This window comes from Sorex araneus, chromosome 2 (assembly GCF_027595985.1).
Source record: "Sorex araneus isolate mSorAra2 chromosome 2, mSorAra2.pri, whole genome shotgun sequence".
Classification (NCBI taxonomy): Eukaryota; Metazoa; Chordata; class Mammalia; order Eulipotyphla; family Soricidae; genus Sorex; species Sorex araneus.
In genome coordinates, this window is record NC_073303.1 from 7,161,784 (window position 1) to 7,185,382 (window position 23,599).

General features: G+C 48.1%; 5 protein-coding genes across 5 annotated transcripts; 3 read left to right on the forward strand and 2 right to left on the reverse strand.

Annotated features, from left to right (window-relative positions):
* Window positions 1–1,085: 1,085 nt before the first annotated feature.
* Window positions 1,086–23,142, forward strand: LOC101546773 (uncharacterized). The gene is made up of 4 exons (XM_004621933.3): window positions 1,086–1,392; window positions 1,725–1,735; window positions 2,294–2,622; window positions 22,401–23,142. The coding sequence occupies exons 1-4, from the start codon at window positions 1,086–1,088 to the stop codon at window positions 22,726–22,728; spliced, it is 975 nt and encodes a 324-aa protein (XP_004621990.2). The 3' UTR covers window positions 22,729–23,142.
* Window positions 4,593–5,273, forward strand: H1-5 (H1.5 linker histone, cluster member). Its single transcript, XM_004621941.2, has one exon. It carries the CDS (start codon window positions 4,593–4,595, stop codon window positions 5,271–5,273), a length of 681 nt encoding a protein of 226 aa, XP_004621998.1.
* On the reverse strand, window positions 5,608–6,374 carry LOC101548634 (histone H2A type 1-D). The gene has a single exon (XM_004621940.3). It carries the CDS (start codon window positions 6,334–6,336, stop codon window positions 5,944–5,946), a length of 393 nt encoding a protein of 130 aa, XP_004621997.1. The 5' UTR covers window positions 6,337–6,374; the 3' UTR covers window positions 5,608–5,943.
* On the reverse strand, window positions 14,358–18,633 carry LOC101548366 (histone H2B type 1-C/E/F/G/I). The gene is made up of 2 exons (XM_004621939.2): window positions 18,077–18,633; window positions 14,358–14,499 (listed from the first exon to the last, which is right to left on the reverse strand). The coding sequence occupies exon 1, from the start codon at window positions 18,556–18,558 to the stop codon at window positions 18,178–18,180; it is 381 nt and encodes a 126-aa protein (XP_004621996.1). The 5' UTR covers window positions 18,559–18,633; the 3' UTR covers window positions 14,358–14,499; window positions 18,077–18,177.
* On the forward strand, window positions 18,822–20,321 carry LOC101548096 (histone H2A type 1-D). Its single transcript, XM_055128915.1, has one exon. The coding sequence runs from the start codon at window positions 18,870–18,872 to the stop codon at window positions 19,260–19,262; it is 393 nt and encodes a 130-aa protein (XP_054984890.1). The 5' UTR covers window positions 18,822–18,869; the 3' UTR covers window positions 19,263–20,321.
* Window positions 23,143–23,599: the final 457 nt, after the last annotated feature.

Consider the following 23,599-nt stretch of genomic DNA (forward strand, 5'->3'; position numbering starts at 1 on the left):
TGCCTTCAATACTTTCACCATCACATGCCAAAAGAGATTTGGGGGGTTGTCTTCTATTCTTCATCGTCTAGGAAATGAAGGGATCTCCCCAAGATGTGTGTTTGTCAAACAGTAATTCTAGGATATCTAGGGAATTTGGAGGCCAACTGCTAGAAATGCATTTAGTTAGTGACAATCACACATATCTGACGCATGAGGAATAAACATGATTGATGTTTGGGGTTGCTGAGCCAGAGTCGCCAGTTTCTGGGGATAAACAAGGTGCCCCATCCACACCCCTAGAGCCAGAGGGGAGTCTTGGGGGGCCCCGTTATTATCCTGGTCTCTAAATTTGGCGATTCCTTCCTGAAGTTTAAAGCAGTTTCAGGTGGAGCAGATTTCCCAGTTTAAGAAAACAGGAAACTCTTAATGAACAGCTTCCTTAAGCGCTGATAAGCAAGCTGCAGAAAAAAAAAAACAGGGTAAGGTTGTTCTGCCCAAATGTGAGGTACTAAGAATTGAAGAAAAGCAAAGGAAACTACATGAATAACAAAGAAGTAAGAACAAATACCGAAGGGCCATAGCAGACGCTGCAACGCCCCGCCCCCAGGGAAGCGGTAATTGCACTGCAGGGTTTCCTGTGGATTCTATGGAAATTTAACCGAAGCCACTCTACATAACAGGAATGCAGAAATCTCGAGTACGCACCTGGGACTCTTCATTCCAGCTAGCATGATAGATGCTTAGAGACCAGAAGGAAAAACCGTTTAAAAGTTACAGTTCCGCCTGCACGCAAAGGCGTGCGGGGAGGGGGGGAGAGTGAAATAATAGAAACTAACCCACCCGAGGCTTTTTCCTTCTTTTTTCTTTCAAGCAACATGAGATAGAGCATCGCAAAGTTTTTCACGATTGGGTTTCAGTCGTTCTATGCTCCAAGATTGGTAAAAAGGTTTTTAAGCCCCGCCTCTCGCAGGGTCCTGGGAGTGGGCGGGATTTCGGGTCAGGGGAGGCGCTCAGCGCGCATAGTTCCCAAACAGGTCCGACATGGGATTATATAAATTGCTGCTCTCAGGCTCTGAAGAGGTACTCTCATCTCTTGCCTGAAAATGTCTGGACGCGGGAAAGGCGGGAAGGGTCTCGGGAAAGGCGGCGCCAAGCGCCACCGCAAGGTGCTCCGCGACAACATCCAGGGCATCACCAAGCCCGCCATCCGCCGCCTGGCCCGGCGCGGCGGCGTCAAGCGCATCTCGGGGCTCATCTACGAGGAGACCCGCGGGGTGCTCAAGGTCTTCCTGGAGAACGTCATCCGCGACGCCGTCACCTACACCGAGCACGCCAAGCGCAAGACCGTCACGGCCATGGACGTGGTCTACGCGCTCAAGCGCCAGGGCCGCACCCTCTACGGCTTCGGCGGCTAAGCGACCCTTACCTACCCCACCCCACAAACAAAGGCCCTTCTTAGGGCCGCCCACAATATCAATTTGAAGAGTTGGAAACACAAATTTGCTTTCGACCGAGGTACGAGGAATTTCCTTTGCACAAAAAGCGAAAGTAGAGCGCTTTAATACTGCAAGCAACAAACTAATTTACCAATGTGTCGGTTTAGAGTAGCATGTCCATGTCCCGGATAGTCCATATCCCAGATAGTAACGCACAGAGCAAAGTTAGAGAACAATGAGTCATGACACAACTACTCCAGAAAAATAGATCCCCACCCCCTTAATCTCTACAGTACTTGGACCTAGGTCGTAGCGCAGTGGTGGAGAATTTAGCAAAATACTCTACGTTTCAATGCATTTTATTCCTTGTGAGCTATTGGTATCTTAGAATGCGTTGATACCTTTCACTTAAAATGCAACGCGTTTTCAGGTCTCAGTTTTAGATACCTTCTACAGAGTTTGGGCTTTTGTTTTTTGGTTTTTTTAAAGGGGTGGAGGATTGTGGGGCATTAGCAGTACTCGGGTTTTATTAGCTCCTGGTTGTGTGCTCAAGAATCACCCTTGACTGTTAAAAGCGGGGCCGTATATGGTGCCAGAAACCAAATCCAGACCGGCCACGCGGGCAAAACAAGCGCCTTCCCTTCCCAAAGTTTCATTATGTTGTCTTTAATCTTTCAAGATTTTTCTTCCTGTACATTGTCCTGACCGAAAAGGCGGGAAACCGCTTCTTTTTCATGCAAGATTAAACAAAGAACCAATCGTGTGCTGGGAAGGGCGGGCACAAACTGTTATCCAATCAGAACGCGGAGGCTGGCTATAAATAGTGGGTCAGCCACCGCTCATCCCATTCGTCTTTTCCTGCACTCACTGTCGAGATGGCCCGGACCAAGCAGACGGCGCGCAAGTCCACAGGCGGGAAGGCGCCCCGCAAGCAGCTGGCCACCAAGGCGGCCCGCAAGAGCGCGCCGGCCACGGGCGGCGTGAAGAAGCCGCACCGCTACCGGCCCGGCACCGTGGCGCTGCGCGAGATCCGCCGCTACCAGAAGTCCACCGAGCTGCTGATCCGCAAGCTGCCGTTCCAGCGGCTGGTGCGCGAGATCGCGCAGGACTTCAAGACCGACCTGCGCTTCCAGAGCTCGGCCGTCATGGCGCTGCAGGAGGCGTGCGAGGCCTACCTGGTGGGGCTCTTCGAGGACACCAACCTGTGCGCCATCCACGCCAAGCGCGTCACCATCATGCCCAAGGACATCCAGCTGGCCCGCCGCATCCGCGGAGAGAGGGCATAAGTTTACGCCAAAACTTTCCCCTTCCCTAAAGGCTCTTTTCAGAGCCCCTAAATTATCACCCAGAAGAGCTTGACACAACAAAACAACAACAAACATTTTAATTTTAGATTTTGTAACACTATCTTGTATATGAAAAGCCCCATTTTAGTGTCATTCCTGATTTGAACGGTTTTTTCCCAGGACTTCGTTCTTTTTCCATAATTTATATTTAGATAATGTATAAACAGTATATGATATATAATTATATAAGTACATATATAATACTTTGGCGGCAGGTTTCCCAGCTTCATTATTATCTTCCCAACTAAGTTGAGGAAAGACTAACACTAAGTGCTTGTTTCCACACACAGTATTCTTTCACAGGTACTTGCCAGCCTGCTCTATTTCAGTACGAAAGTAAAAGCAAAAAAAGGAATTTAAAAATCAGACATTCTTAGCTAGATCATAACAAGCGACCATTCAGCTTGTTCATTGTTTCCTTCAGGACTTTCCAGGAGGGAAAAGGCGAGGCTGTTAAGCTTGTAATCTTCCCAGTCCTCCAGAAGAACGTGCATCAACCACACTAAATATCTTAGCTATAGTCTGTCCAAAGGGAATAGCTGACTCCTGACTGCAACAGAGAACCTAAAGACTTCATCTCCCTTGGTATTCAAAGAACATGAAGTCATGTTCATTCCCCACCAACTAAATACTAAGCAAACTTCTTTTCCAACCTACTCCTTTCCAGCCTCACCAGTATTGCCTCTATTTCCATGCCTCTATTTCCGTGTATTTTTTAATGTTTTCCCAAATTATTCTGTCTCTAACCTCCAGTTCCTCAACCTCTTATGTTCCTTTTTTATAGATAATGAATTATTCTTTTAAACTAGACACCTGTCTAGTAAAGCAAAAATAGTCACACTGACAACTCATGGCTTTTTACAAGAGAAAATAATTTGTCAAATGTTATGAAAGATGAGACTTGAGGAAGAACATCTTGAAAACGTGACAAAAGTCCCACGTAATCACAAGATTCTGACATGTATTGAGAGCCCTTAAACAATTGTCAGCATATTCCCTCTCCCCTAAATTATGTTATCTAGGCCGAGCACTTTTCATTCTTATTTTATGGATTTGCCTCAGAAGAGACTGCATCTTTAATAATAATGATAACTAACATGGAAGCCAGTTGATTGATACCTGAAGTCAAAGCACCAAGTACCTCTGCAAGACAGAAGTCACTTTGGCAACTGGGCTCTCCCAAGCTGCAAAATACCAAAAGACATTGGTGCATGGAAAATCCAGGGAGGCCGAACCGGTTTTTGAAGTAAGGTCTATGTGATTAATTTGCAGCTGTGGGCAAGGGGCCGCCCCTAACTTGTGTTACTCGCTACAGTTAGGAATAAAGTTTCTTCAGAAACTAAAATACCTAATGTCCTGTCTCTTGAAGAAATCAAAGGGCGAAACGAAAGGCAACGATTTGGGGAGAAAAATTCACTTACTAATTAGGAGAAATTTACACAACATGCCACTAAGCAGCAGTATGTCCTGAATCCGGCGGACGCCTCCGAAAAGCTGGAGGAATTTTTAAAAATATCTTTCATCGTTTGCGCGAATTTCATAAAAACACAAACCAGACCGTGAGCCTCGGGGGTGCTTTCCTCCTTTAGGACCTCCAAAGGACCAATTTTCAACTTTTGAATTCAGCATTTAAGCAAATTTCGGGGGCTAACAAACACAAGTTGGAGGTCCAACGGCGAGAGGCGGCGGGCGGAGGGCGGTGGATTGGACGCTCCACCAATCACAGGCCGGCGCCGGCTTATATAAGCCCGGGGCCCGCGGCCGGCAGCATTGCAAACTTTGCTCTTTGCATCCTTACTCTCTCCTCTTGGCGTCTTTTCCTGTCGCAATGTCTGAGACGGCTCCAGCTGAGACCGCGGCCCCCGCGCCGGTGGAGAAGTCTCCCGCCAAGAAGAAGGCGACCAAGAAGGCGGCGGGTGGCGGCGCGGCCAAACGCAAGGCGGCGGGACCCCCGGTGTCCGAGCTGATCACCAAGGCGGTGGCCGCGTCTAAGGAGCGCAATGGCCTGTCCCTGGCCGCGCTCAAGAAGGCGCTCGCCGCGGGGGGCTACGACGTGGAAAAGAACAACAGCCGCATCAAGCTGGGGCTCAAGAGCCTGGTGAGCAAGGGCACCCTGGTGCAGACCAAGGGCACCGGCGCCTCGGGCTCCTTCAAGCTCAACAAGAAGGCGGCCTCCGGCGACGCCAAGCCCAAGGCCAAGAAGGCGGGCGCCTCCAAGGCCAAGAAGCCCGCCGGCGCCACCCCGAAGAAACCCAAGAAGGCGGCGGCAGCGAAGAAGACCGTCAAGAAGACCCCGAAGAAGGCCAAGAAGCCCGCGGCTGCCGGCGTCAAGAAGGTGACCAAGAGCCCCAAGAAGGTGAAGGCTGCCGCCAAGCCCAAGAAGGCGGCCAAGAGCCCGGCCAAGCCCAAGGCGGTGAAGCCCAAAGCGGCCAAACCCAAGGCGGCCAAGCCCAAGACGGCCAAGCCCAAAGCCGCAAAGGCAAAGAAGACCGCGGCCAAGAAGAAGTAGGATGGTCGCTTTGCAAAAGTGACACAACCCCAAAGGCTCTTTTCAGAGCCACCCAAAGATCTTTAAAAATAGCTGGACACTGCATTGCACTTTCTGGGTTGGTTTCGTCACTTATCTGTCCCGCAGTAAAGCGAGTTGGGGAGTTCAGTTTCGTGGTTTCCCGCGCGGCGGATCTTTCCCAGTGGATGTTCCTGGCCGCGGCTTCGAAGCTCGCGCGCCAGCGTTTCATTGGTCGGAGTTTGGGGACGTTTTATCTAAGCGCCACCATAAGGCGGCGCCGCAGATTGTGTATAGCCAAAGGGAGGGAACCGCTTTTTGCATTCAACAGTAATGATCTTTTATTTTGATAATAGGTTTTACCTTGGGCGGGGCCACATTTCCGCGAGGTGCTCAGGGCTACTGTGATGGCTCACTGATCCCTAACTCCTAAGATTAGCGTGCTGTGCTGTGACAGAACGGGCTATATGGGCGCGCGCGCGATAAAACCCCACTATGTCTCCGCACCGAAACATCCATTCTATTGGTCTTGAAACAATAAGCTAAAGTTCTGACACACTCCTACTAGTAATGCATGCAAAGTGGTCCAACTCCTCCAAGGATTTGTAGGTGGCTCTGAAAAGAGCCTTTGGATGGTTTGAACGGGAGACTTAGATGCAAACTACAAATATTTCTATTTGCCCTTGGCCTTGTGGTGGCTCTCTGTCTTCTTGGGCAGCAGCACAGCCTGGATGTTGGGCAGGACGCCGCCCTGCGCGATGGTCACTTTGCCCAGCAGCTTGTTGAGCTCCTCGTCGTTGCGAATGGCCAGCTGCAGGTGGCGCGGGATGATGCGCGTCTTCTTGTTGTCGCGGGCCGCGTTGCCCGCCAGCTCCAGGATCTCGGCTGTCAGGTACTCCAGCACGGCCGCCAGGTACACCGGGGCGCCGGCGCCCACCCGCTCCGAGTAGTTGCCCTTGCGGAGCAGCCGGTGCACTCGGCCCACGGGGAACTGCAGGCCGGCCCGGGACGAGCGGGTCTTGGCCTTGGCGCGCGCCTTGCCGCCCTGCTTGCCGCGTCCAGACATGACGAGAGGAGAGAGGAGGCCTGCGTGCGCTCTGAATTGGCCTCGCCAGAGCCGCTCTACTTATAGTCGTCACTAAGCGCGAAAATGAAGCTGCACAATTGGTTTAAACATTATGTGGTTTGAAATAAGTTCACGATGATTGGATACGAGGGTGACGTCATAAACCACAGCCGTCACCAGGATTAGACGTCGTATCTTGACACTCTTGCATAAAGAACTGTGAATTAAGAGGACACCTAGCGCCTACTTTTATTCTGCTTTCTTCTTTTGGGTGTTTCGTTAATGCTTTTTATCTTACATAGCCCAGAGAAGTCCACTCCCTCCCCCAGAAGGGCTCCTTTTGTTCTAGAAGAATCCTCAGCTCGTGAATTGAGCAAATCGCTAGGAAGCTGTCACCCTCTCCTTAAAACAGGTCAATCTTCATCCACCTGGGGCCACCAGGGACCACAGGAATAACAGCTGTGACAAAAGGTATTCTGATGTTAAAGATATTCAGATGTTAAAAGCTTGTTTGAGGCATGTGTCCATTAGGGAATTCTAGTGTTAGATTTATTTTTAACTTTCACTGGCTTGATTTCTAACCTTCACTGGCTTTATTTTCATTCTTATCTCAGACAAGAGGGCAAAAATCTTTATTTCCTCTCAATGGTGCATAATCTACATGACTTGGTTATAATCACGTATCCACTGGTCACTTGATCAATTTTATGTTCTGGTATCTTTCTTACTCTTCTTGCATTCAACGGGACTCAGTTTTAGTTTAATTCTTTTACCTTAATCTATTCCATTTTAGTTTAATCCATTCATGTATATGGTTTAGGACTGTATCTGGCAGTACTCTGGGGATACTCCTGGCTCAGTGCTCAGAGGATGAGGATACGCCCTATAACGCCCCGGAGGCCACAAAGTGCTGGGGCTCTAACCTGGACTCCCGGCCTACCAAGTATCCACTCAGCCCAGTGAACTGTCCTCTCATGCCCCTAATTATTCACGCATCAGAATTGCTTGTAAAACGTTGGAGATGTTCTGTCCTTGCCAACGCCCCAGCCACAAGATTCTGTCTTACCTGGTCACTGGAGGACTCTGCCTCTTCTATGTGTGAAACTGCAAGTGATGCAAACGGATATGAAGGTGCAGGGTTCCGTTTTGTAAGAAATGTTGGACGCAGTTGCTACGCTGGCGCCCCTGACCTCACCCACTGAGATATGTCACTGAGCGCCCTGCCACTTGGTGCCAGTGTTGGGTCAGGCTCTAGCTGAAGTGATATGCAAGGCCTAGTGCGGGGAGAGGCAGCCCGCTGGGTGGCTCTGGCCCTCTCAACCCGCAGAGGCAGGAAGTCGATGTTCCTGCCTCAGGTAAACTTTTACGACCCTCGTCCTTGCCTAGTGAATCCAAAATACCACCCAAGCTGCTCTCACGTTCCTGATGGTCAGACCCCTAGGAGGTAGTAAATGCCTGCTGGCTTCAGGTGCTAAATTTTGGAATAAAGTATTATAAACACATTGAGTTGATAAGGCACTGTTAGGGTGGAGCAGATCTCTGCCCACGGGAGGCGCGGAGGAACAGGCTGAGACAACTCTTTCTGCAACAGCAAGGGGATTTATTCAGACCAGCATGCTGGGGCTCTCACTCAGCTCTCACTCCTACGCAGAGGAGGGTTAGAGAGAAAGAGAGAGCCCCGTATACAGAGTTCAGGCTCTTTATACACCTTAGTAAATAAGATTACTTTGATCATTATTCTCATTTTTCTCATTTTTCCAAGGTTACTTTGATCAACATCTTCATTTTTCCCAGGTCACTTAGATCAACATCCTCATTTTTCGGGACCAAGGGGGGTCATCAGTGACATTCTGCTTTGCTAGAGTAAATTTCGCCATATGTCCGTGCCTTTCCTGGACATTACCAGGCGTCTGAGCAGTTTCATTTCCTGAAACAGGTCCTTGTTTTGTGTAGCGTAGATCATACTGCAAGGCATTGTTTTACAGAGATTGATCAAGAAAGTTAGCAAGTTACAGAAAGCAATCAAGCAAGTTAGCAAACATTAACCCTATCCTTTGCTGCTATATGGCCCAAACCTTTCAGCACCAACAAAAATTTGAGCAGCTCTCATAAGGGAGGAAATCTGGAGTCCCTGATTGCCATTTAGTGTGAATGATGTTAAAGACACTTTTTAAAATTTTTTTTTTGCTTTTTGGGTCACACCAGGCAATGCACAGGAGTTACTCCTGGCTCATGCACTCAGGAATTACTCATGGCGATGCTCAGGAGACCATATGGGATGCTGGGAATTGAACCTGGGTTGGCTGCATGCAAGGCAAATGCCCTACCCGCTGTGCTACCGCTCCAGCCCCTATAGACACTTTTTAAATCCAACGATGTTAAGTGTTCATGATAGCTTGGGCCTGTACATACACTTGGCAATGCAGCATTACAGTAACGTACTGCCTGCTGTATAGCGTGGGGTGGTCCCTGTGTAGAAAGTGCCTTCACAAAGCTATTGGCAAGGTTGTTCCTAGAGTCTGTGAATGACCTAGGCCAGGCCCCTCCTTAGCCTGATAGAAATATCCACCCGTCTTCACATCTCTCTCCATAAATGTCTGTGTCCAGGTTTCCTTTCCTTTTAATTTCCTTTTTTTGGGAAACGGGGATGAATGTCAGGCCCCAGTCTCCATCCCACCCCCATCCCTTGTGATGCTCAGAGCTATTCCTGGCTTTGTGCTCAGAAGGGGCCTCTGATGATTCTCAAGGAACAGTATGTGGTGCTAGGAATCTGGACATTTAGGCCCTGTACTCTTTGTCTCTGGGCTGGAGCCATAGCACAGCAGGTAGGGCGTTTGCCTTGCACGAGGCTGACCCAGGTTTGATTCCTCCTTCCCTCTTGGAGAGCCCAGCAAGCTACTGAGGGTACTCCACCCACAAGCTACCCATGGCATATTCGATATGCCAAAAACAGTAACAAGTCTTACAATAGAGACGTTACTGGTGCCCACTCAAGCAAATTGGTGAACAACGGGACAACAGTCTCTGTGCCTGTACTCTCTCCTCTCCTGATTTCCCCCATCCCCCCGTGTTTTTTGGGTTTTTTTTTAAAGTTATTAGGTCATACCCAGTGATGCTCAGGGCTTTCTCATGCCTCTGCATTCAGGAATTAGTCCTGGCAGTGCTCAGGGGACCATGTGTGATGCTGGAGATCAAACCTGAGTGGGCTGCTTGCAAGGCATGAGCCCTAATCACTGTACTATCAGCCCATGGATTTTTTTTCTTAAAAGGATGCTTATATGCCAAAAAACAGATGACTGAAGAAACTATGGCACATCGACACAATGGGATACTCTGCTGCCACCAGGAAAGATGAAGTCATGAAATTCGCTTATGAATGGGTGGACGTGGAGGGTATCATGCTGAGTGAAACAAGTCAGAAGGAGAGGGACAGACATACAATGATTACACTCATTTGTGGGATACAAAAAAAAAAAAGCATGAAACTAATACCTAAGAATAGCAGAAATAAGGGCCAGGAGGATTGGTCCATGTTTGGAAGCTTGTCTCATGTACTGGAAGGCAGATGGGATAGAGAAGGAACCCCTATGACGATGATAGTTGGACGGGATCACTCTGGGTAAGAACTGCGTGGTGAATGTAGGTAAAGGAGCAAGCATGATAACCTCTCAGTACCTGTATTGCAAACCATAATGCCTAAAGGGGAGTGGGGAGGGAGGGAGAGGGAGAGAAAGAGAGAGAGGAGAGAGAGGAGAGAGACAGAGACAGAGACAGAGAGAGAGAGAGAGAGAGAGAGAGAGAGAGAGAGAGAGAGAGAGAGAGAGAGAGAGAGAGAGAAGTGACATAGAGCAGGCTAGGGCAGCGGGAGGGAAACTGATGATATTGGCAGTGGGAAATGTGCACTGGTGCAGGGACTGGTGTTGGAACATTGTATGACTGAAACCCAATCATGAACAGCTTTGTAACTCAGTATCTCATGGTGATTCAATCAAAAAAAACCCAACTTACATTTGAATGCATCCCACTCAAATGACATTTTAATTTCATTACCTCTTTTAAGATGCCTCTACATCCAAATATGGTACCAACTGAAGGCTAGACTCCCAAGAGTGGGAATATTAAAATAAAAAATTGGGGTTTCTAGGGGATAACGGCCACATTCTACAGTGCTCCGGGTTTATTCCTGACTCTGTGCTCAGGTACTAGGGATGGAACCAGGGTCTGCAATGAGCAAAGCCAGTGCCCTGACTCCCGTCCTCTCTCCAGCCCTGTTGCTGCTTTTTGTTGTTGATGTTTGTTTGTGGGAGCAGTTGGGGAGGGGTCATGCCACACCAGCAGTGCCCAGGGCTTACTCCTGGCTGTGTGAGTTTCAAAGGAAAAGGTGTGGGCGCATGAGGGCGTGAGGGACAAGAGCGCTTGGTGGCCAAGAACCGTTCCCCTGGCCAGCCCTCAGCGATGGATGGACAAAGGACTAGGGGAATGGAGAAACAGGATCTGGGCCCCTGGCTGGTCGGTAGTCAGTTTATTTCTCTCTCTTCCCCAACGTCTCTGATCTGATCTCTCCCCTTACAGCACAGTCGTAGTTGTAGTTCTGGTCATAGTCATCATAGTTTCATCATCCTAGTCTCCTCGTAGACCTCAGAGTCCTCTAGTCCTTATCTTCCAGTCATCCGAGTCTCCTCATTAGTCATATCCCCCTCTTTTCCTTTACAGCACAGTTATATAGAGATCATGATGGTGGGGGTACACATAGGTGGGGTTGAGCCTTGTCATAACAACAGACAGAGGTAAAGCCACTCCTTCAGGGGAAGTTCTAGGGGATTAACTCCAGGACAAAATCTCATTTGAGGACATTACTCCAGATTACTAGGAGATCCGCTCAAGGGTGGACCCCTTTCCTCAGCTAGTAATCCATTTAAACAATCATAGTAACTTTACTTCTTATAATATTTCTAGTCATTTTGCATGAACACAGTAAGAGATATATTAAGCTTAAAGCGTGGCTTTCCTGGGACATCTCGCTAAATATCCCAGACCACAGTCCTCAGGCCAGGTTAGTCTTTCCTAACCCCATCAGTCTTTATTCATTTACTTCTTTTTGGGTCATGACAGAGTTTGTCCCATGACCTGTTAGATTCCGGAGTCGATTATCCCTCAACGACAGAGAATGGAGCCAATAATGCAAATCACATAGCAAGGTTTATTGTTCCAGCTAGCTGGTCCCAGTGTCCGCCTGACGCGGCGGGCTCCAACAAGGACCCCAGCACTAGGTTCAGCAAGTTCTTAAACTTTCATTTTGGCGACTCAGCATTACTCAGCAATCTCTATTACCTACACAGTACACATCTATTTTGTTGTTTTGGCCCGCAACATCCAGCCCACCTCCCTGACAGTTACATTCCAGAGACGACCTAATCTTATTCCAGGGATGTAATCTTTGGCAAAAGCATCTGGTTTTTCTGCTTTTCTTGTTCCTGGAAGAAGCCTAGGTCACTCAGAAGGCCATAAAGCCTGTCATGGTGGTTCTCTGGCTAAGTGGGTCCTAACAGACCATGCTCTTAACTTTTACTTATGGTGCTTAAATTGTTCCCTTTCGATGCCAAGGGAGCTTACAGCTTGCCCCGGGTCATCCGGTCCCTTCATCGGTCCCTTCATCGGAACCCTGCTTTTGTTGTGCGAGGAACTAAGGGCAACTGAGGCTTAAGTCAAGCAAATATGGATGCCCAGGAGTAAATATTATTTTGTTTGTTTGTTGCTTTTTTGGGTCACATCTGCCAATGCACAGGGGTCACTCCTGGCTCTGCAATCAGGAATTACCCCTGGCGATGCTCAGGGGACCATATGGGATGCTGGGAATTGAACCCGGGTCGGCCATGTGCAAGGCAAATGCCCTACCCGCGGTGCTATCACTCCAGCTCCAGTAAATATTCTTTTGGAGTCAATTAATTCCCATGTTACAAAGCATAGCATCAACTGTCTTCCTGTGCCTATACGAAAAGAACATTGCTAAACCATGCAAGTGACATAAAAGTAATATAGGATTATTAGTACTTGATGGAATTGGGTGTGTCTCAAGGGCACTGTTGTGGGAGTAATTCAATGGTTCCTTCTGCGGAGGAGCAAGGAAACCCAATGTGACCCAACAGCTGCGCACTCAGGAACTGCTCCTGACTGGCTCAAAGTCGGTCCGCCTTAGCAAGGCAAGCACCTACCCCCTGGATGCTGGTCCCCATTCCTGTTTTGAAGGGACAAGTGAAGTGTGACTTGAGCATTTTGAGGTCAACACAGGGTCCTCTAAAAGGGCTGATAGCCTCTGACCCTCCCAGGGCACCAAGATCATTCTCCCTGACACCAGTCAAGAGCTGTCATCACATTCGGAGGGACCACTGGGGCAGCAAGGAGTGATGGCAAGGAGATGGCTGTGGGCAGAAGGGGTCAGTGCAAAGGTCCCGGGGCAGTTGTCCTCCCCAAGTTTGAGGACTTTGATGAACTCAGGGTGTAGGGACAGGTGAGACCCAGGACAGCCCTGGGGCATGAATAGAAAGCTCAAAGGACCAGAGAAAGGCTTCAAAGTTTCAGAGACAGAAGATGCTCTGATGGGGGCTTCTTTGGGCTCTGGGCTTCTGGGGAGCATGGGGGTGGGGGCTAGGCCGGGGTGACAGAGGACTCAGACCTCCTTGTCCCCAGAATTCTGCCCCGGAGCCTTCTTTCCCGGCCTCATTACCTGCATAAGCTCTACCAAATAAAGTCTCTAAAATGTCATTCTTGGGGTCAGAGAGAGAAAACAGCGGGGAGGGCACTTGTCTGGCATGCAGCCAAGCTGGCTTCAATTCCTGGCACCCCACAGGATCTCCTGAGAGCCACCAGGCGTGACCCCAGGGCACAGAGCCAGAGTAAGTCCTGAGCACCACCGGTAGGGCCCCAAACAAAAAACTAATGAATCAAGATAAAGTAAGTAATTAGCTAAGTATCACTTTCCTGGGGAGAGTGATTACGCACTTCCCTTGCATGCAGCGGGCTCCAGTTCAATCCCCTGTCCCATGAATGGTTCCCCAGACACTGCCCAGAGTTAACCTCGGCACCAAACAAGGAGTGACCTCTCCACCAAGGACCACTGGCTATAATCCAAACACACATTCAAAAATAAAAGTCACTGTCTGGTAATCTCTTTCCAAACAGTACTTCCCTTTTCCCATGTGTAGCACAAGTCCAGTGGCCCTGGATGCCACTTCCAGAGCCCTGAATGCTGGCGTCCACTGAGAAGAGCTTGTCCAACTCACAGCCGGCGGGGTTCCCCGCTGGTGGTCCAGAGAAGACACCTCTGTGCGTGGGGCAGAGCAGGTGAAGGGGGTGCGGGGCTTCTGAGACCGCTGTGGGGAGCTCCTTTCCTCTTGGGATCCCCACGAGGAGAGAGGAGTTCATTTGTGTCCTTTGTGTTTTGGAGGCCACACCTCGTTGTGTTCAGAGCTTACTCCTGGCTCTGTGCTCACAGATCAAATCTGGAAGGCCTCAGGGCATCATACAGGGTGCTGGCAACTAAACCTGGGTCATAGCATGCAAGGCCAGCAACCTGCCTGCTGTATGTTGTGACCCCTTTTCTATGTTCTGAAGATCTAGGGTCCATGGGCCTGGGTAGCAGACCCCGCTGAGTGGCCAGTCCACGTGTGGCAGTTTTTCTTGCACTGTTTTTTCTATGCATCAGGCTGACGCTGCATGTGAATTCCAGGGCTGCTGCTAAGTTTCAAACCAAGGGGGTGGACTTGTGGCAGAGTCTGAGAACCTGGAGCAGGATTCTTGGTTAGGTCTCTCGTCATGGAAAGTTACCCACTTCCGGGAATGAGAAATAGTACAGGAATAAGGCACTTGCCAGTTGCTTGAAGTTGTGTCATCAAACCGGATTCGAATCCCCTGGCGAGCACTGCCAGGGGTCACTCCTGAGCAGAGCCTAGAAATAGACCCTCACCCACCCCATAAACTCCACCCACCTCTTCTCAGCATTACTCAGTCATATGATCTTCCTCCACAGGTGAGTTACAGGAAAGAGAAAGACTTGGAGTTGATCAGGAACAGGGATCAACTGGGTTACTTCCCTGCGGTGCCTTAAGTTCTTTCTGCGACTGCAGCCTTAGCACCTTCCACGCACTCCCTGTCCACTGGAAGCCTCTGCGAGAGAAGTGAAAAGAATCAGCGTTAGAACAAACTGTCCCAGAGGAGGGGACAATCGGGATGTTTTTTCACGGCAATTCCGATGTTTGGGCAAAGCACTGCTTACAGGTAGATGCCCTGGAGTAAATTCGATGGTCTTGTGTCGGGCACAAGTGCCATGCGTCAAGCGGTCTCAAAGTACATCTGAAGGAGAAAATGGTTGTCACAGTCCTAGAACCTAACTTTGTTTATAAATAAATAAGGTGTTTGTGTGTGCTCAAAGGTATGTGTGTGTGTGTGTGTGTGTGTGTGTAGCCGGACATGAAAACCGGTCTCCTTAGCTGAAGTTGCACTCAGCATGATTCTGCACGTTCAGGCTGTGATGGTGGATGTATGTGGGCTTGACAGATCTCTAGGTAGCAGGCTGACTAGTCAGACATTATTCTGAGTGTTTGGACAAAGAGATTAACAATTAAATCATTAGAAGAACCTAATGCAAAAGCTGTGCAGCTCCAGAGTAAAAGAGAATTAGTCCTCCCTCAAAGTTTTCTTTTCCTTATTACTGGGCTGTTTTTTGTTCTTTTTAAGGTTCTTGGTTTTGTTCGCTTATTTGTTTTTTGGCTTTTGGGTCACACCCAGCGGTGCTGAGCTTACTCCTGGCTCAGGCTCAGGGAAATCAAACCAGGTTTAACGGCACGTAAGGCAAGTGCCTATTAAGTTTTCTTTTTTTTTTTTTTTTGCTTTTTGGGTCACACCTGGCGATGCACAGGGGTTACTCCTGGCTCTGCACTCAGGAATCACTCCTGGCGGTGCTCAGGGGACCATATGGGATGCTGGGGATCGAACCCGGGTCGGCCGCGTGCAAGGCAAACGCCCTACCCGCTGTGCTATCACTCCAGCCCCTAAGTTTTCTTTTTTTTTTTTCTTTTCTTTTTGGGTGGCACCTGGCAATGCACGGGGGTCACTCCTGGCTCTTCGCTCAGGAATTACCCCTGACAGTGCTCAGGAGACCATATGGGATGCTGGGAAACGAACCCGGGTCAGCCACATGCAAGGCAAACGCCCTACCCGATGTGCTATCGCTCCCATAAGTTTTTGCAGCGAGCACTAACTTTTCTCTTGTTCTCCTGCTTGCCAACTCACCCTGGAGATCTTGGGATTTGCCAACTTCTTACCAATTCCATACAAGAAAAACAGCCTCACAGCTCATTTTGTGTTCTAGGTTGGTTTTTGTTTGCTTTTGCTTTTTGGGTCAAACCTGGTCACACCTGGCGATGGATGCCAAGGGGTTACTCCTGGATCATGCACTCAGGAATCACTCCTGGCGGTGCTCAGGGGACCATATAGAATGCTGGGAATCGAACCCAGGTCGGCCACGTGCAAGGCAAACACCCTACTTGCTGTGCTATCGCCCCAGCCCCTCATTCTGTGTTCCAGAAAAGGGCCTCGTTTATATGTGAAATCCTCTCTGGTTTTTAAAATAACACATAGTTCTTAATAATAAAGGTGCTGTAGTAGTTTCTATTACACAACGTATGCACCCTGGCAGGGACGGCACAAAGCGAAAGCACATGCTTCGAGTGCTTGTGAAAAACAGGTTCAATCCTTAACACCACCACCAAGAGAAAAAACGTGTACACACTTAAATAGAAATGGCTAACTTTTTACTTTTAGCTAGGAAAGGGGTCAATAAAATAGTAGACATAAAAAGGGAGTCTTTGGAATAAAGGAGAATCAGTGCTTTTTACAAATTCTCTGTGACCCCCAGAAATGTAGCCCATTGAATAAATTTCCACTGGACCTCAGTGAATGTATCACAATTTCCACATGGCCATCAGTCTTTTTTTCCTACTCTTTAATGAAAAGTAAACACTTCATCCGCACGGGAGAGCCTGGCAAGCTCCCCATGGCCTATTCGATATGCCAAATACAGTAAAAATAATAGGTCTCATTCCCCTGACCCTGAAAAGAGCCTCCAATCATTGGGAAAGACAAGTAAGGAGAGGCTGCTAAAATCTCAGGACTGGGACAAATGGAGACGTTACTGGCACCCGCTCGAGTAACTGGATGAACAATGGGATGACAGTGATACAGTGAAACACCTCCTAGAAATCCCAACCCCCCATTTGACTTTTCAATATAGAACTCAATAGAGAGAACACGTGCAATTTATATTTAAATGTAGCAAGCTAATTTTATCATTCCCCCCAGAAGGTTCTATTACCTGTGGCCTCTGTGCTTCCTTGGCCCCTGCCTGTCAGGAAGGTCACAACTGCATGTTTGTAATATGTTCATGAAGCAATCTCCTAAAACATCTTAAAAATCATACATGTCAGGGGCTGGAGCAATAGCACAGTGGGTAGGACGTTTGCCTTCACCCAGCTGACCCGGGTTCGATTCCCAGCATGCCATATGGTCCCCCCAGCACCTCCAGGAGTAACCCCTGTGCATCGCCGGGTTCCAACCCAAAAAGCAAAAAAAAAAAAAACAAAAAACAAAAAACATACATGCCATGAAATATGCTTAAATAGGTCATTTGGTTGTACTCTAAAACTTTATAAAATAATGAATCTTTGGTGAATGATGTCTCTGAAATTCCGAGTAGTTTATATTACAATCATTTTTCTCTGCTTTGAGATCTCATTTCAAGTGTGCTTCTTCTTTTGGCTATAAACTTGTTGTTAGTGTTTTCCTAAACAAAAAATAAAAATAAAAACCAGTCACTCCTTTCATCTATGTCTCCTATTACCTGTCTGCATAATATTCTCATGTAGAAACCTGGAAGCTTATTCAATTAGATAAAGGTATCATCAATTCACTTCAGTCAATGACATGTGGAAAAGTCTCCAGGCTGACTTCTGAAAAATATCAAAATAGTTGAGTAAGACATTTCTAAGGACATTAAAAAAAAAAAAAAAGTTCCCTAAATTTGTGGTAAAACTGGGCTCGCGGCTGGGAACAACGCAGTGCTGCTTTCAAATGTTTACTTGCTAACTTAATGTCATCCGTTCAGCAGAGAACAGAAAAGTGCGAGAGAAAGTAAACCTGGAGGGAAGACTGACGGCAAAAATAGAAAGGAGTGGCCCCCTTATCCGAAGTATGAGAAATTAGACACGGAAGACGCCCCGCCTCCCGCGAGGCCATAATTTCAAATTCCGCGCGCCGTGTCTGGATTGGCCACGTGATTCCTGATAACGTCCTTAAGAGAATTTGAATTCTTCTGCCTTTCTAATAACGCGTCAGATCTAACCTCAGGGAAAAAGTACCAGCCATGAAATAGAAAGTGATCAAGTTCTATCTGTTATATTCCTGACTGTATATCAAATTGCTGTTAAAAAAAAAAAAAACTATATGAAACCATGGCTCAGTGACTCGGTAATCCTGAACGGAACCTTTGGATATGTTGACGCTTTTTCAGACCGGGGACTTTTAAAGATACACAAGAAGTAGGCGTCTCTGACGACAAGCCTATTCTTTGACAGCCGACCCTGGAAATAGTCCCAGAGCCCGTTACCGCTTGAACTACAGTTAAAGAACTTTCCTAACAGACCTAATAAAGGAAACGCAGGACTTCTTTAGAACAAATAGCACTTACCCGGCAGGAAATGCTGAGTGCCAGTCCTCTTTAGAAGGCTGAGCAAGTGAGTGGCTCTGAAAAGAGCCTTTGGGTTCACTACCAGCCGTGGCAGGCAGGATTTACTTGGAGCTGGTGTACTTGGTGACGGCCTTGGTGCCCTCGGACACGGCGTGCTTGGCCAGCTCCCCGGGCAGCAGCAGGCGCACGGCCGTCTGGATCTCCCGCGACGTGATGGTCGAGCGCTTGTTGTAGTGCGCCAGGCGGGACGCCTCGCCGGCGATGCGCTCGAAGATGTCGTTGACGAACGAGTTCATGATGCCCATGGCCTTGGACGAGATGCCCGTGTCGGGGTGCACCTGCTTGAGCACCTTGTACACGTACACCGAGTAGCTCTCCTTGCGGCTGCGCTTGCGCTTCTTGCCGTCCTTCTTCTGCGCCTTGGTCACGGCCTTCTTGGAGCCCTTCTTCGGGGCCGGGGCGGACTTCGCGGGCTCAGGCATGATTTGGGTAAAATCTGAGGATTAGCAGAGGGGAAAACGTACTTGAATCTAGAGCGATTTCTTTATTCAATGCACGTTTAACAAAGGAAGCGGTGAATAAAGCCTTGTGTCTGATTGGCTGAGAATCCTGAACACGTCATCCATTCGTCCAATCAGAGTAAAGTATTTCAAACCCCTGATTCGATTGGTTGACGGTACGCTGTCTGCTAGCCAATAGCACAGTACCCTTTTCGAGCCCAGTAAAGACTATAAGAATGTAGCCCAAGGGCTCCCGAAGTGAGTGCTTTTGCGCTTAATTGCTAATTGTAATCATGTCTGGACGTGGCAAGCAGGGCGGCAAGGCGCGCGCCAAGGCCAAGACCCGCTCGTCTCGGGCCGGCCTGCAGTTCCCCGTGGGCCGAGTGCACCGGCTGCTCCGCAAGGGCAACTACTCGGAGCGGGTGGGCGCCGGCGCCCCGGTGTACCTGGCGGCCGTGCTCGAGTACCTGACGGCCGAGATCCTGGAGCTGGCGGGCAACGCGGCCCGCGACAACAAGAAGACGCGCATCATCCCGCGCCACCTGCAGCTGGCCATCCGCAACGACGAGGAGCTCAACAAGCTGCTGGGCAAAGTGACCATCGCGCAGGGCGGCGTCCTGCCCAACATCCAGGCCGTGCTGCTGCCCAAGAAGACCGAGAGCCACCACAAGGCCAAGGGCAAGTAGATGGCTTCCCTATAGCGCGCAGCGTTTTTGCTTCCTGACCAAACCAAAGGCTCTTTTAAGAGCCACCCATTTTGTCACCGAAAGGCTGTATATTCTGATATTAGAGGTTGCGATGGTGCTAATTCTTAAGGCACTTCGAAGGGAAAGTAGAAGTCGTTTAAGACCATCTGCTGAATACAAAAAGGCTTGATACAAAGGCGGCTCATAAATCCGAATGATTTCCCTTACCCGCTTCAAGTCACAGCCACTTAAAGCCTCTAGGGAAGTAACTTCAGTTCCCACTCGAGGCGGCTGTTGCTCCTAATGATGTAAATGTAAAGGACCAAGAAGCCTCATAGGTTAAAGCTTAGAATGTGTAAGGCTGGAGCAACAGCGTTTGTTCCGCGGTGGGCCCTTGTTTCATGTGCGCTCCATCTAGCCATCCACACCCCAAATCCCCAGGCCCCAGGACCTCCACTGCCAAGCCTATCGCAGCCAGGAGTAAGACGAGTATAGCCAAGAGTGGCCCAAATGACTGGCACCAAAGAAACATGTCAATGCTGATACTGATGCATTACACTTTTAATTACATATGTTCACCCCCACTCCCACCAGGAAGAGGCATCCTATTTAAGTCATTACATAAGTGGTATGGGTTGTGTACATAAAATCAATTTGTGCACAACTAACTCATGCGAATTTGTTTATAACATAGATGTATTCATAAATATCGTTTATGCTGTAGAGTTTATGTTCATGAGATAAAATTGGCAGATTTATTTTCGGTTACTGTTGGACCACACCTGATGATGCTCAGGGGTGACTCCTGGCTGGGGACCGAACCCAGTTTGACTGCGTGAAAGTTTAGCACCTTTCCTGTTGCACTATCACTCCAGCCCCAATGTGAAAGATTTACAGAAGCATTATTTGAACTTTCTGGAGTTTGTCTCATTGATTTTTTTTCTCTCCACAAAATCTGGGCAATTGGGAAATTCCATTTTACCCAGTCCTTCGAATGAAAACTTGCATATTCAGATTTCCACTTGCCCTCACTAATAAGCCTATAAAAATATAAACACACTACTAACTTCATAATAAAAATATTTATAAAGTAGATGATATGTGGGCTGGAGAAATTGTTCAGAGGTAAGGGCACTGGCCCTGCAAGCAAACGAGGTTTGATTTCCTATAACCTGATACTGTCCCCCAAGTGCTCCTAGGAGTCCCTAAGCATAGGACCAGGAGTAAGCCCAAAGCAAAGCAAAGCAAAACAAAACCAAAAATAAAAAGGTATTAAAACAAATAAGTCAGGAGCTGGAGTGGTTGCACAAAGGGTAGAGCGTTTCCCTTGCACGCGACCGACCAGGGTTTGATTCCCAGCATCCCATATGGTCTCCTGAGCACTGACAGGAGTAATTCCTGAGTGCAGAGCCAGGAGTAACCCCGGTGCATCGCCGGGTGTAAAGAAAAAAAAATAGTCAAAAGGTAAAAGAGGATATTACTTGGAAGAATATGTAAAGCATTGTTAAATATGTAACTTTAACGTAAAATTGGAAAGACTCACCAACAGTCAGATATTTTGGTTTTGTTTTGGGTAACATTGTGAAGCATTGCTGAGAACTCAGCTAGACCACATGCAAGGCAGGTACCCTTCCTGCTGCACTATTGCAAGGGCCCCCAACTGTCTAGTATTTAAATAACTGCTAGCATGAAAGGAAGTTACTTGGCAGGACAATGGAATAGGGTGTGTGATTTAGGGGAGCAGTTATTTAAAAGGAAGCAGAGTCAGGACTAGGTTGGTAAAACCCAAGGTTCTCTGAAAGATGCCATGAACAAGTGAGATTTCTGAGGTTCCCACAAAATAACTTTTCCCGCTTGATTTTATGTGATTTCTATAAATGTAAAATACGGATAAAAAGCTGTTGGTTCAAAAGAAGACTTGATGAAGAGCCAAACAGTACTCTTAAATGGTGAAGAGCCTACATTTTCCTACAGCGATCAGAAATCTGACAGTACTTGACGGCTGATGCAATAAATATTCTACCCCAGAATGCCAGTAAATATTAGGAAAAGTTTAAAACAAATATGGATTCAGTATTAATAACACTAAGTGTATTGACGTAAATATTATTTCAATGAATAACATAAAGTCTGCTTTTTCTTCAAATAAAGCGAAGGGGTCACAGTGATAGTACAGTCACTCTCCTTGCCTTGTGAGCAGCGGGGCTGGGTGCAATCCCCAGAATCCCATTCGGCCCTGTCAGAAGTGAGCCCTGAGTGCAGAGCTGAGAGTAAGCTCTAAACACAGCTGAGGGTGGTTCTGAAAAAAAATAAAAAGATTCAAAACAAGCCTTTCTCAATAGGCAAATTATAGGCCAGTACAATCTGATTATCCTATAGAAATTATTAATAGTGAGGTAAAACCTTAGTTAAATGTGGATAAAGTAAAACAAAACTTTGGGGGAAAATAAAAGCCCTGACAAGGATTTAGGTTAAAATTGTATTAAAAATAATTAATAGAGGAACACCTGGCAGACATAAAAATCTCTGTGGAAACTGAGGGGAAATAGCAAAGTAAAATATTACAAAACATAATTTGCAGCGTGGTCCAGCGTGATATATGTAGTGGGATAATGGGTTGGTTTAAAAGACCGATCGCATTGAAAAGCAACTATTTAAAACTCAGCACAAGGAGGAAAGCAGTGATCAGTACTTGGGTAAACATTACCCCAATCGCAGTACAACTTTTTATCTTTTAGAATATAAAATATTGTCTATGGCATATAAACGGCAGAGGTTGTAAAAGGGTCACATATGCATTAAGCAAATTTAAAGATATGTTTCTAACAGTTTGCCAGAATACCAGATATGCTCACATGTTTGTGCGGTGGGAAAACGGATTTTATTTCTCACCTCCCTGGATTTTCTGCAATCCGCTCTCAAGGGCAATTCTGATAGCCTCATTAGGCGGTAACAAAACAGTTTTCTCAAAAGAGAAAACTACGGAGCCGCCTAGGGCGGCTTTTTTTTTTTTTCTAAATAACTTCCCCGCCCCCACACGGAGCGATTTCCCGCCTTCAGCCCTGGGGTTCTCAATTCGGTCCGCCAACCGCCCTATAAAGGCCTGCCCCGGCGGAGCCCGGCCACTGAGCTCCAGAGACTCACAACCGATAGCATGTCCGGACGCGGCAAGGGCGGGAAGGGCCTGGGCAAAGGCGGCGCCAAGCGCCACCGCAAGGTGCTCCGCGACAACATCCAGGGCATCACCAAGCCCGCCATCCGCCGCCTGGCCCGGCGCGGCGGCGTCAAGCGCATCTCGGGGCTCATCTACGAGGAGACCCGCGGGGTGCTCAAGGTCTTCCTGGAGAACGTCATCCGCGACGCTGTCACCTACACCGAGCACGCCAAGCGCAAGACCGTCACGGCCATGGACGTGGTCTACGCGCTCAAGCGCCAGGGCCGCACCCTCTACGGCTTCGGCGGCTAAGCTCTCCTCCCCTCACCCACTCCCAAAGGCCCTTTTCAGGGCCCCCACTTTCTCCGCTAAAGAGCCGCAATGCTGTTGTGTCTTCGGGAGCTTCTTGCGGGATATCTGCGTTTCTTTCCCCGCCCTGCACTTTTCTAGGTGCTTGAAGCTGAAAGCTATTTAAGTGGATCTCGCGCCATACGCGTAACCGTTTTTACTACAGAAGCCTTTTGCGAGAACACCCCACGGGAACGTTAATAGTTTGTAATTTATACAGCACCTGAACTATCCCGAAGTACAACTGGCTCTCAGCAAAGACAACGCTAGCCAGAGAACTGCACGTCTTTGCGTAGTGGTTTCAAAGGGGGTTTGGCGTTTGGTTCAATGTTGACCCTGGCAGTCTCCCAGCAAAGAATCTGAATAAAATTGAAATGGAAAGTTCTGGTGTGTGTAAAATGACTACTGCAGATGAAACTTTCACTTTTAGATTTTCTAAAGCTGAGGTCCTTAAGTGGTTAATGCTGTAGCCGACCTACCTGATTAATGTTTTCTGCAGGTCCTAACCGTGTGCTCTTAGCAGTTCCCTAGGAGATGGGCTTAACTGTAGCTGACTCCTAGGACAATGTTTTGAGTCGGTTGTACCCACTTAGCTGTGTGCAATGTTTCCTCAGCGTCACACTACTAAGTGCTTGGCAGGGTGTGGTGCCCCAGGGATCTTGTATTTTAAGCCCACCCTCCCCAAATCCATAGATAACCTCTCTGCGTCATTTAGTGTTGTGTCCACACTCTGCCTGAGGTGCTCAGGATTTATTACTGGCTGTATTCTACTGGTAATGCTGGTATCAAACAGGATTTAATTGTGTGCAAGGCAAGCACCTTAACCTTGCTATCT

What these genes read in the sequence shown, in the direction of transcription:
- LOC101546773 (XM_004621933.3), top strand. Translation starts at nt 1,086, where the DNA reads ATGTCTGGACGCGGGAAAGGCGGGAAGGGTCTCGGGAAAGGCGGCGCC. An exon ending in CTCTTCGAGGACACCAACCT is followed by an intron (nt 2,623 to 22,400) that starts GTGCGCCATCCA and finishes TGAGCTCCAGAG; the next exon opens with ACTCACAACCGATAGCATGT.
- H1-5 (XM_004621941.2), top strand. Translation starts at nt 4,593, where the DNA reads ATGTCTGAGACGGCTCCAGCTGAGACCGCGGCCCCCGCGCCGGTGGAG.
- LOC101548634 (XM_004621940.3), bottom strand. Translation starts at nt 6,336, where the DNA reads ATGTCTGGACGCGGCAAGCAGGGCGGCAAGGCGCGCGCCAAGGCCAAG.
- LOC101548366 (XM_004621939.2), bottom strand. Translation starts at nt 18,558, where the DNA reads ATGCCTGAGCCCGCGAAGTCCGCCCCGGCCCCGAAGAAGGGCTCCAAG.
- LOC101548096 (XM_055128915.1), top strand. Translation starts at nt 18,870, where the DNA reads ATGTCTGGACGTGGCAAGCAGGGCGGCAAGGCGCGCGCCAAGGCCAAG.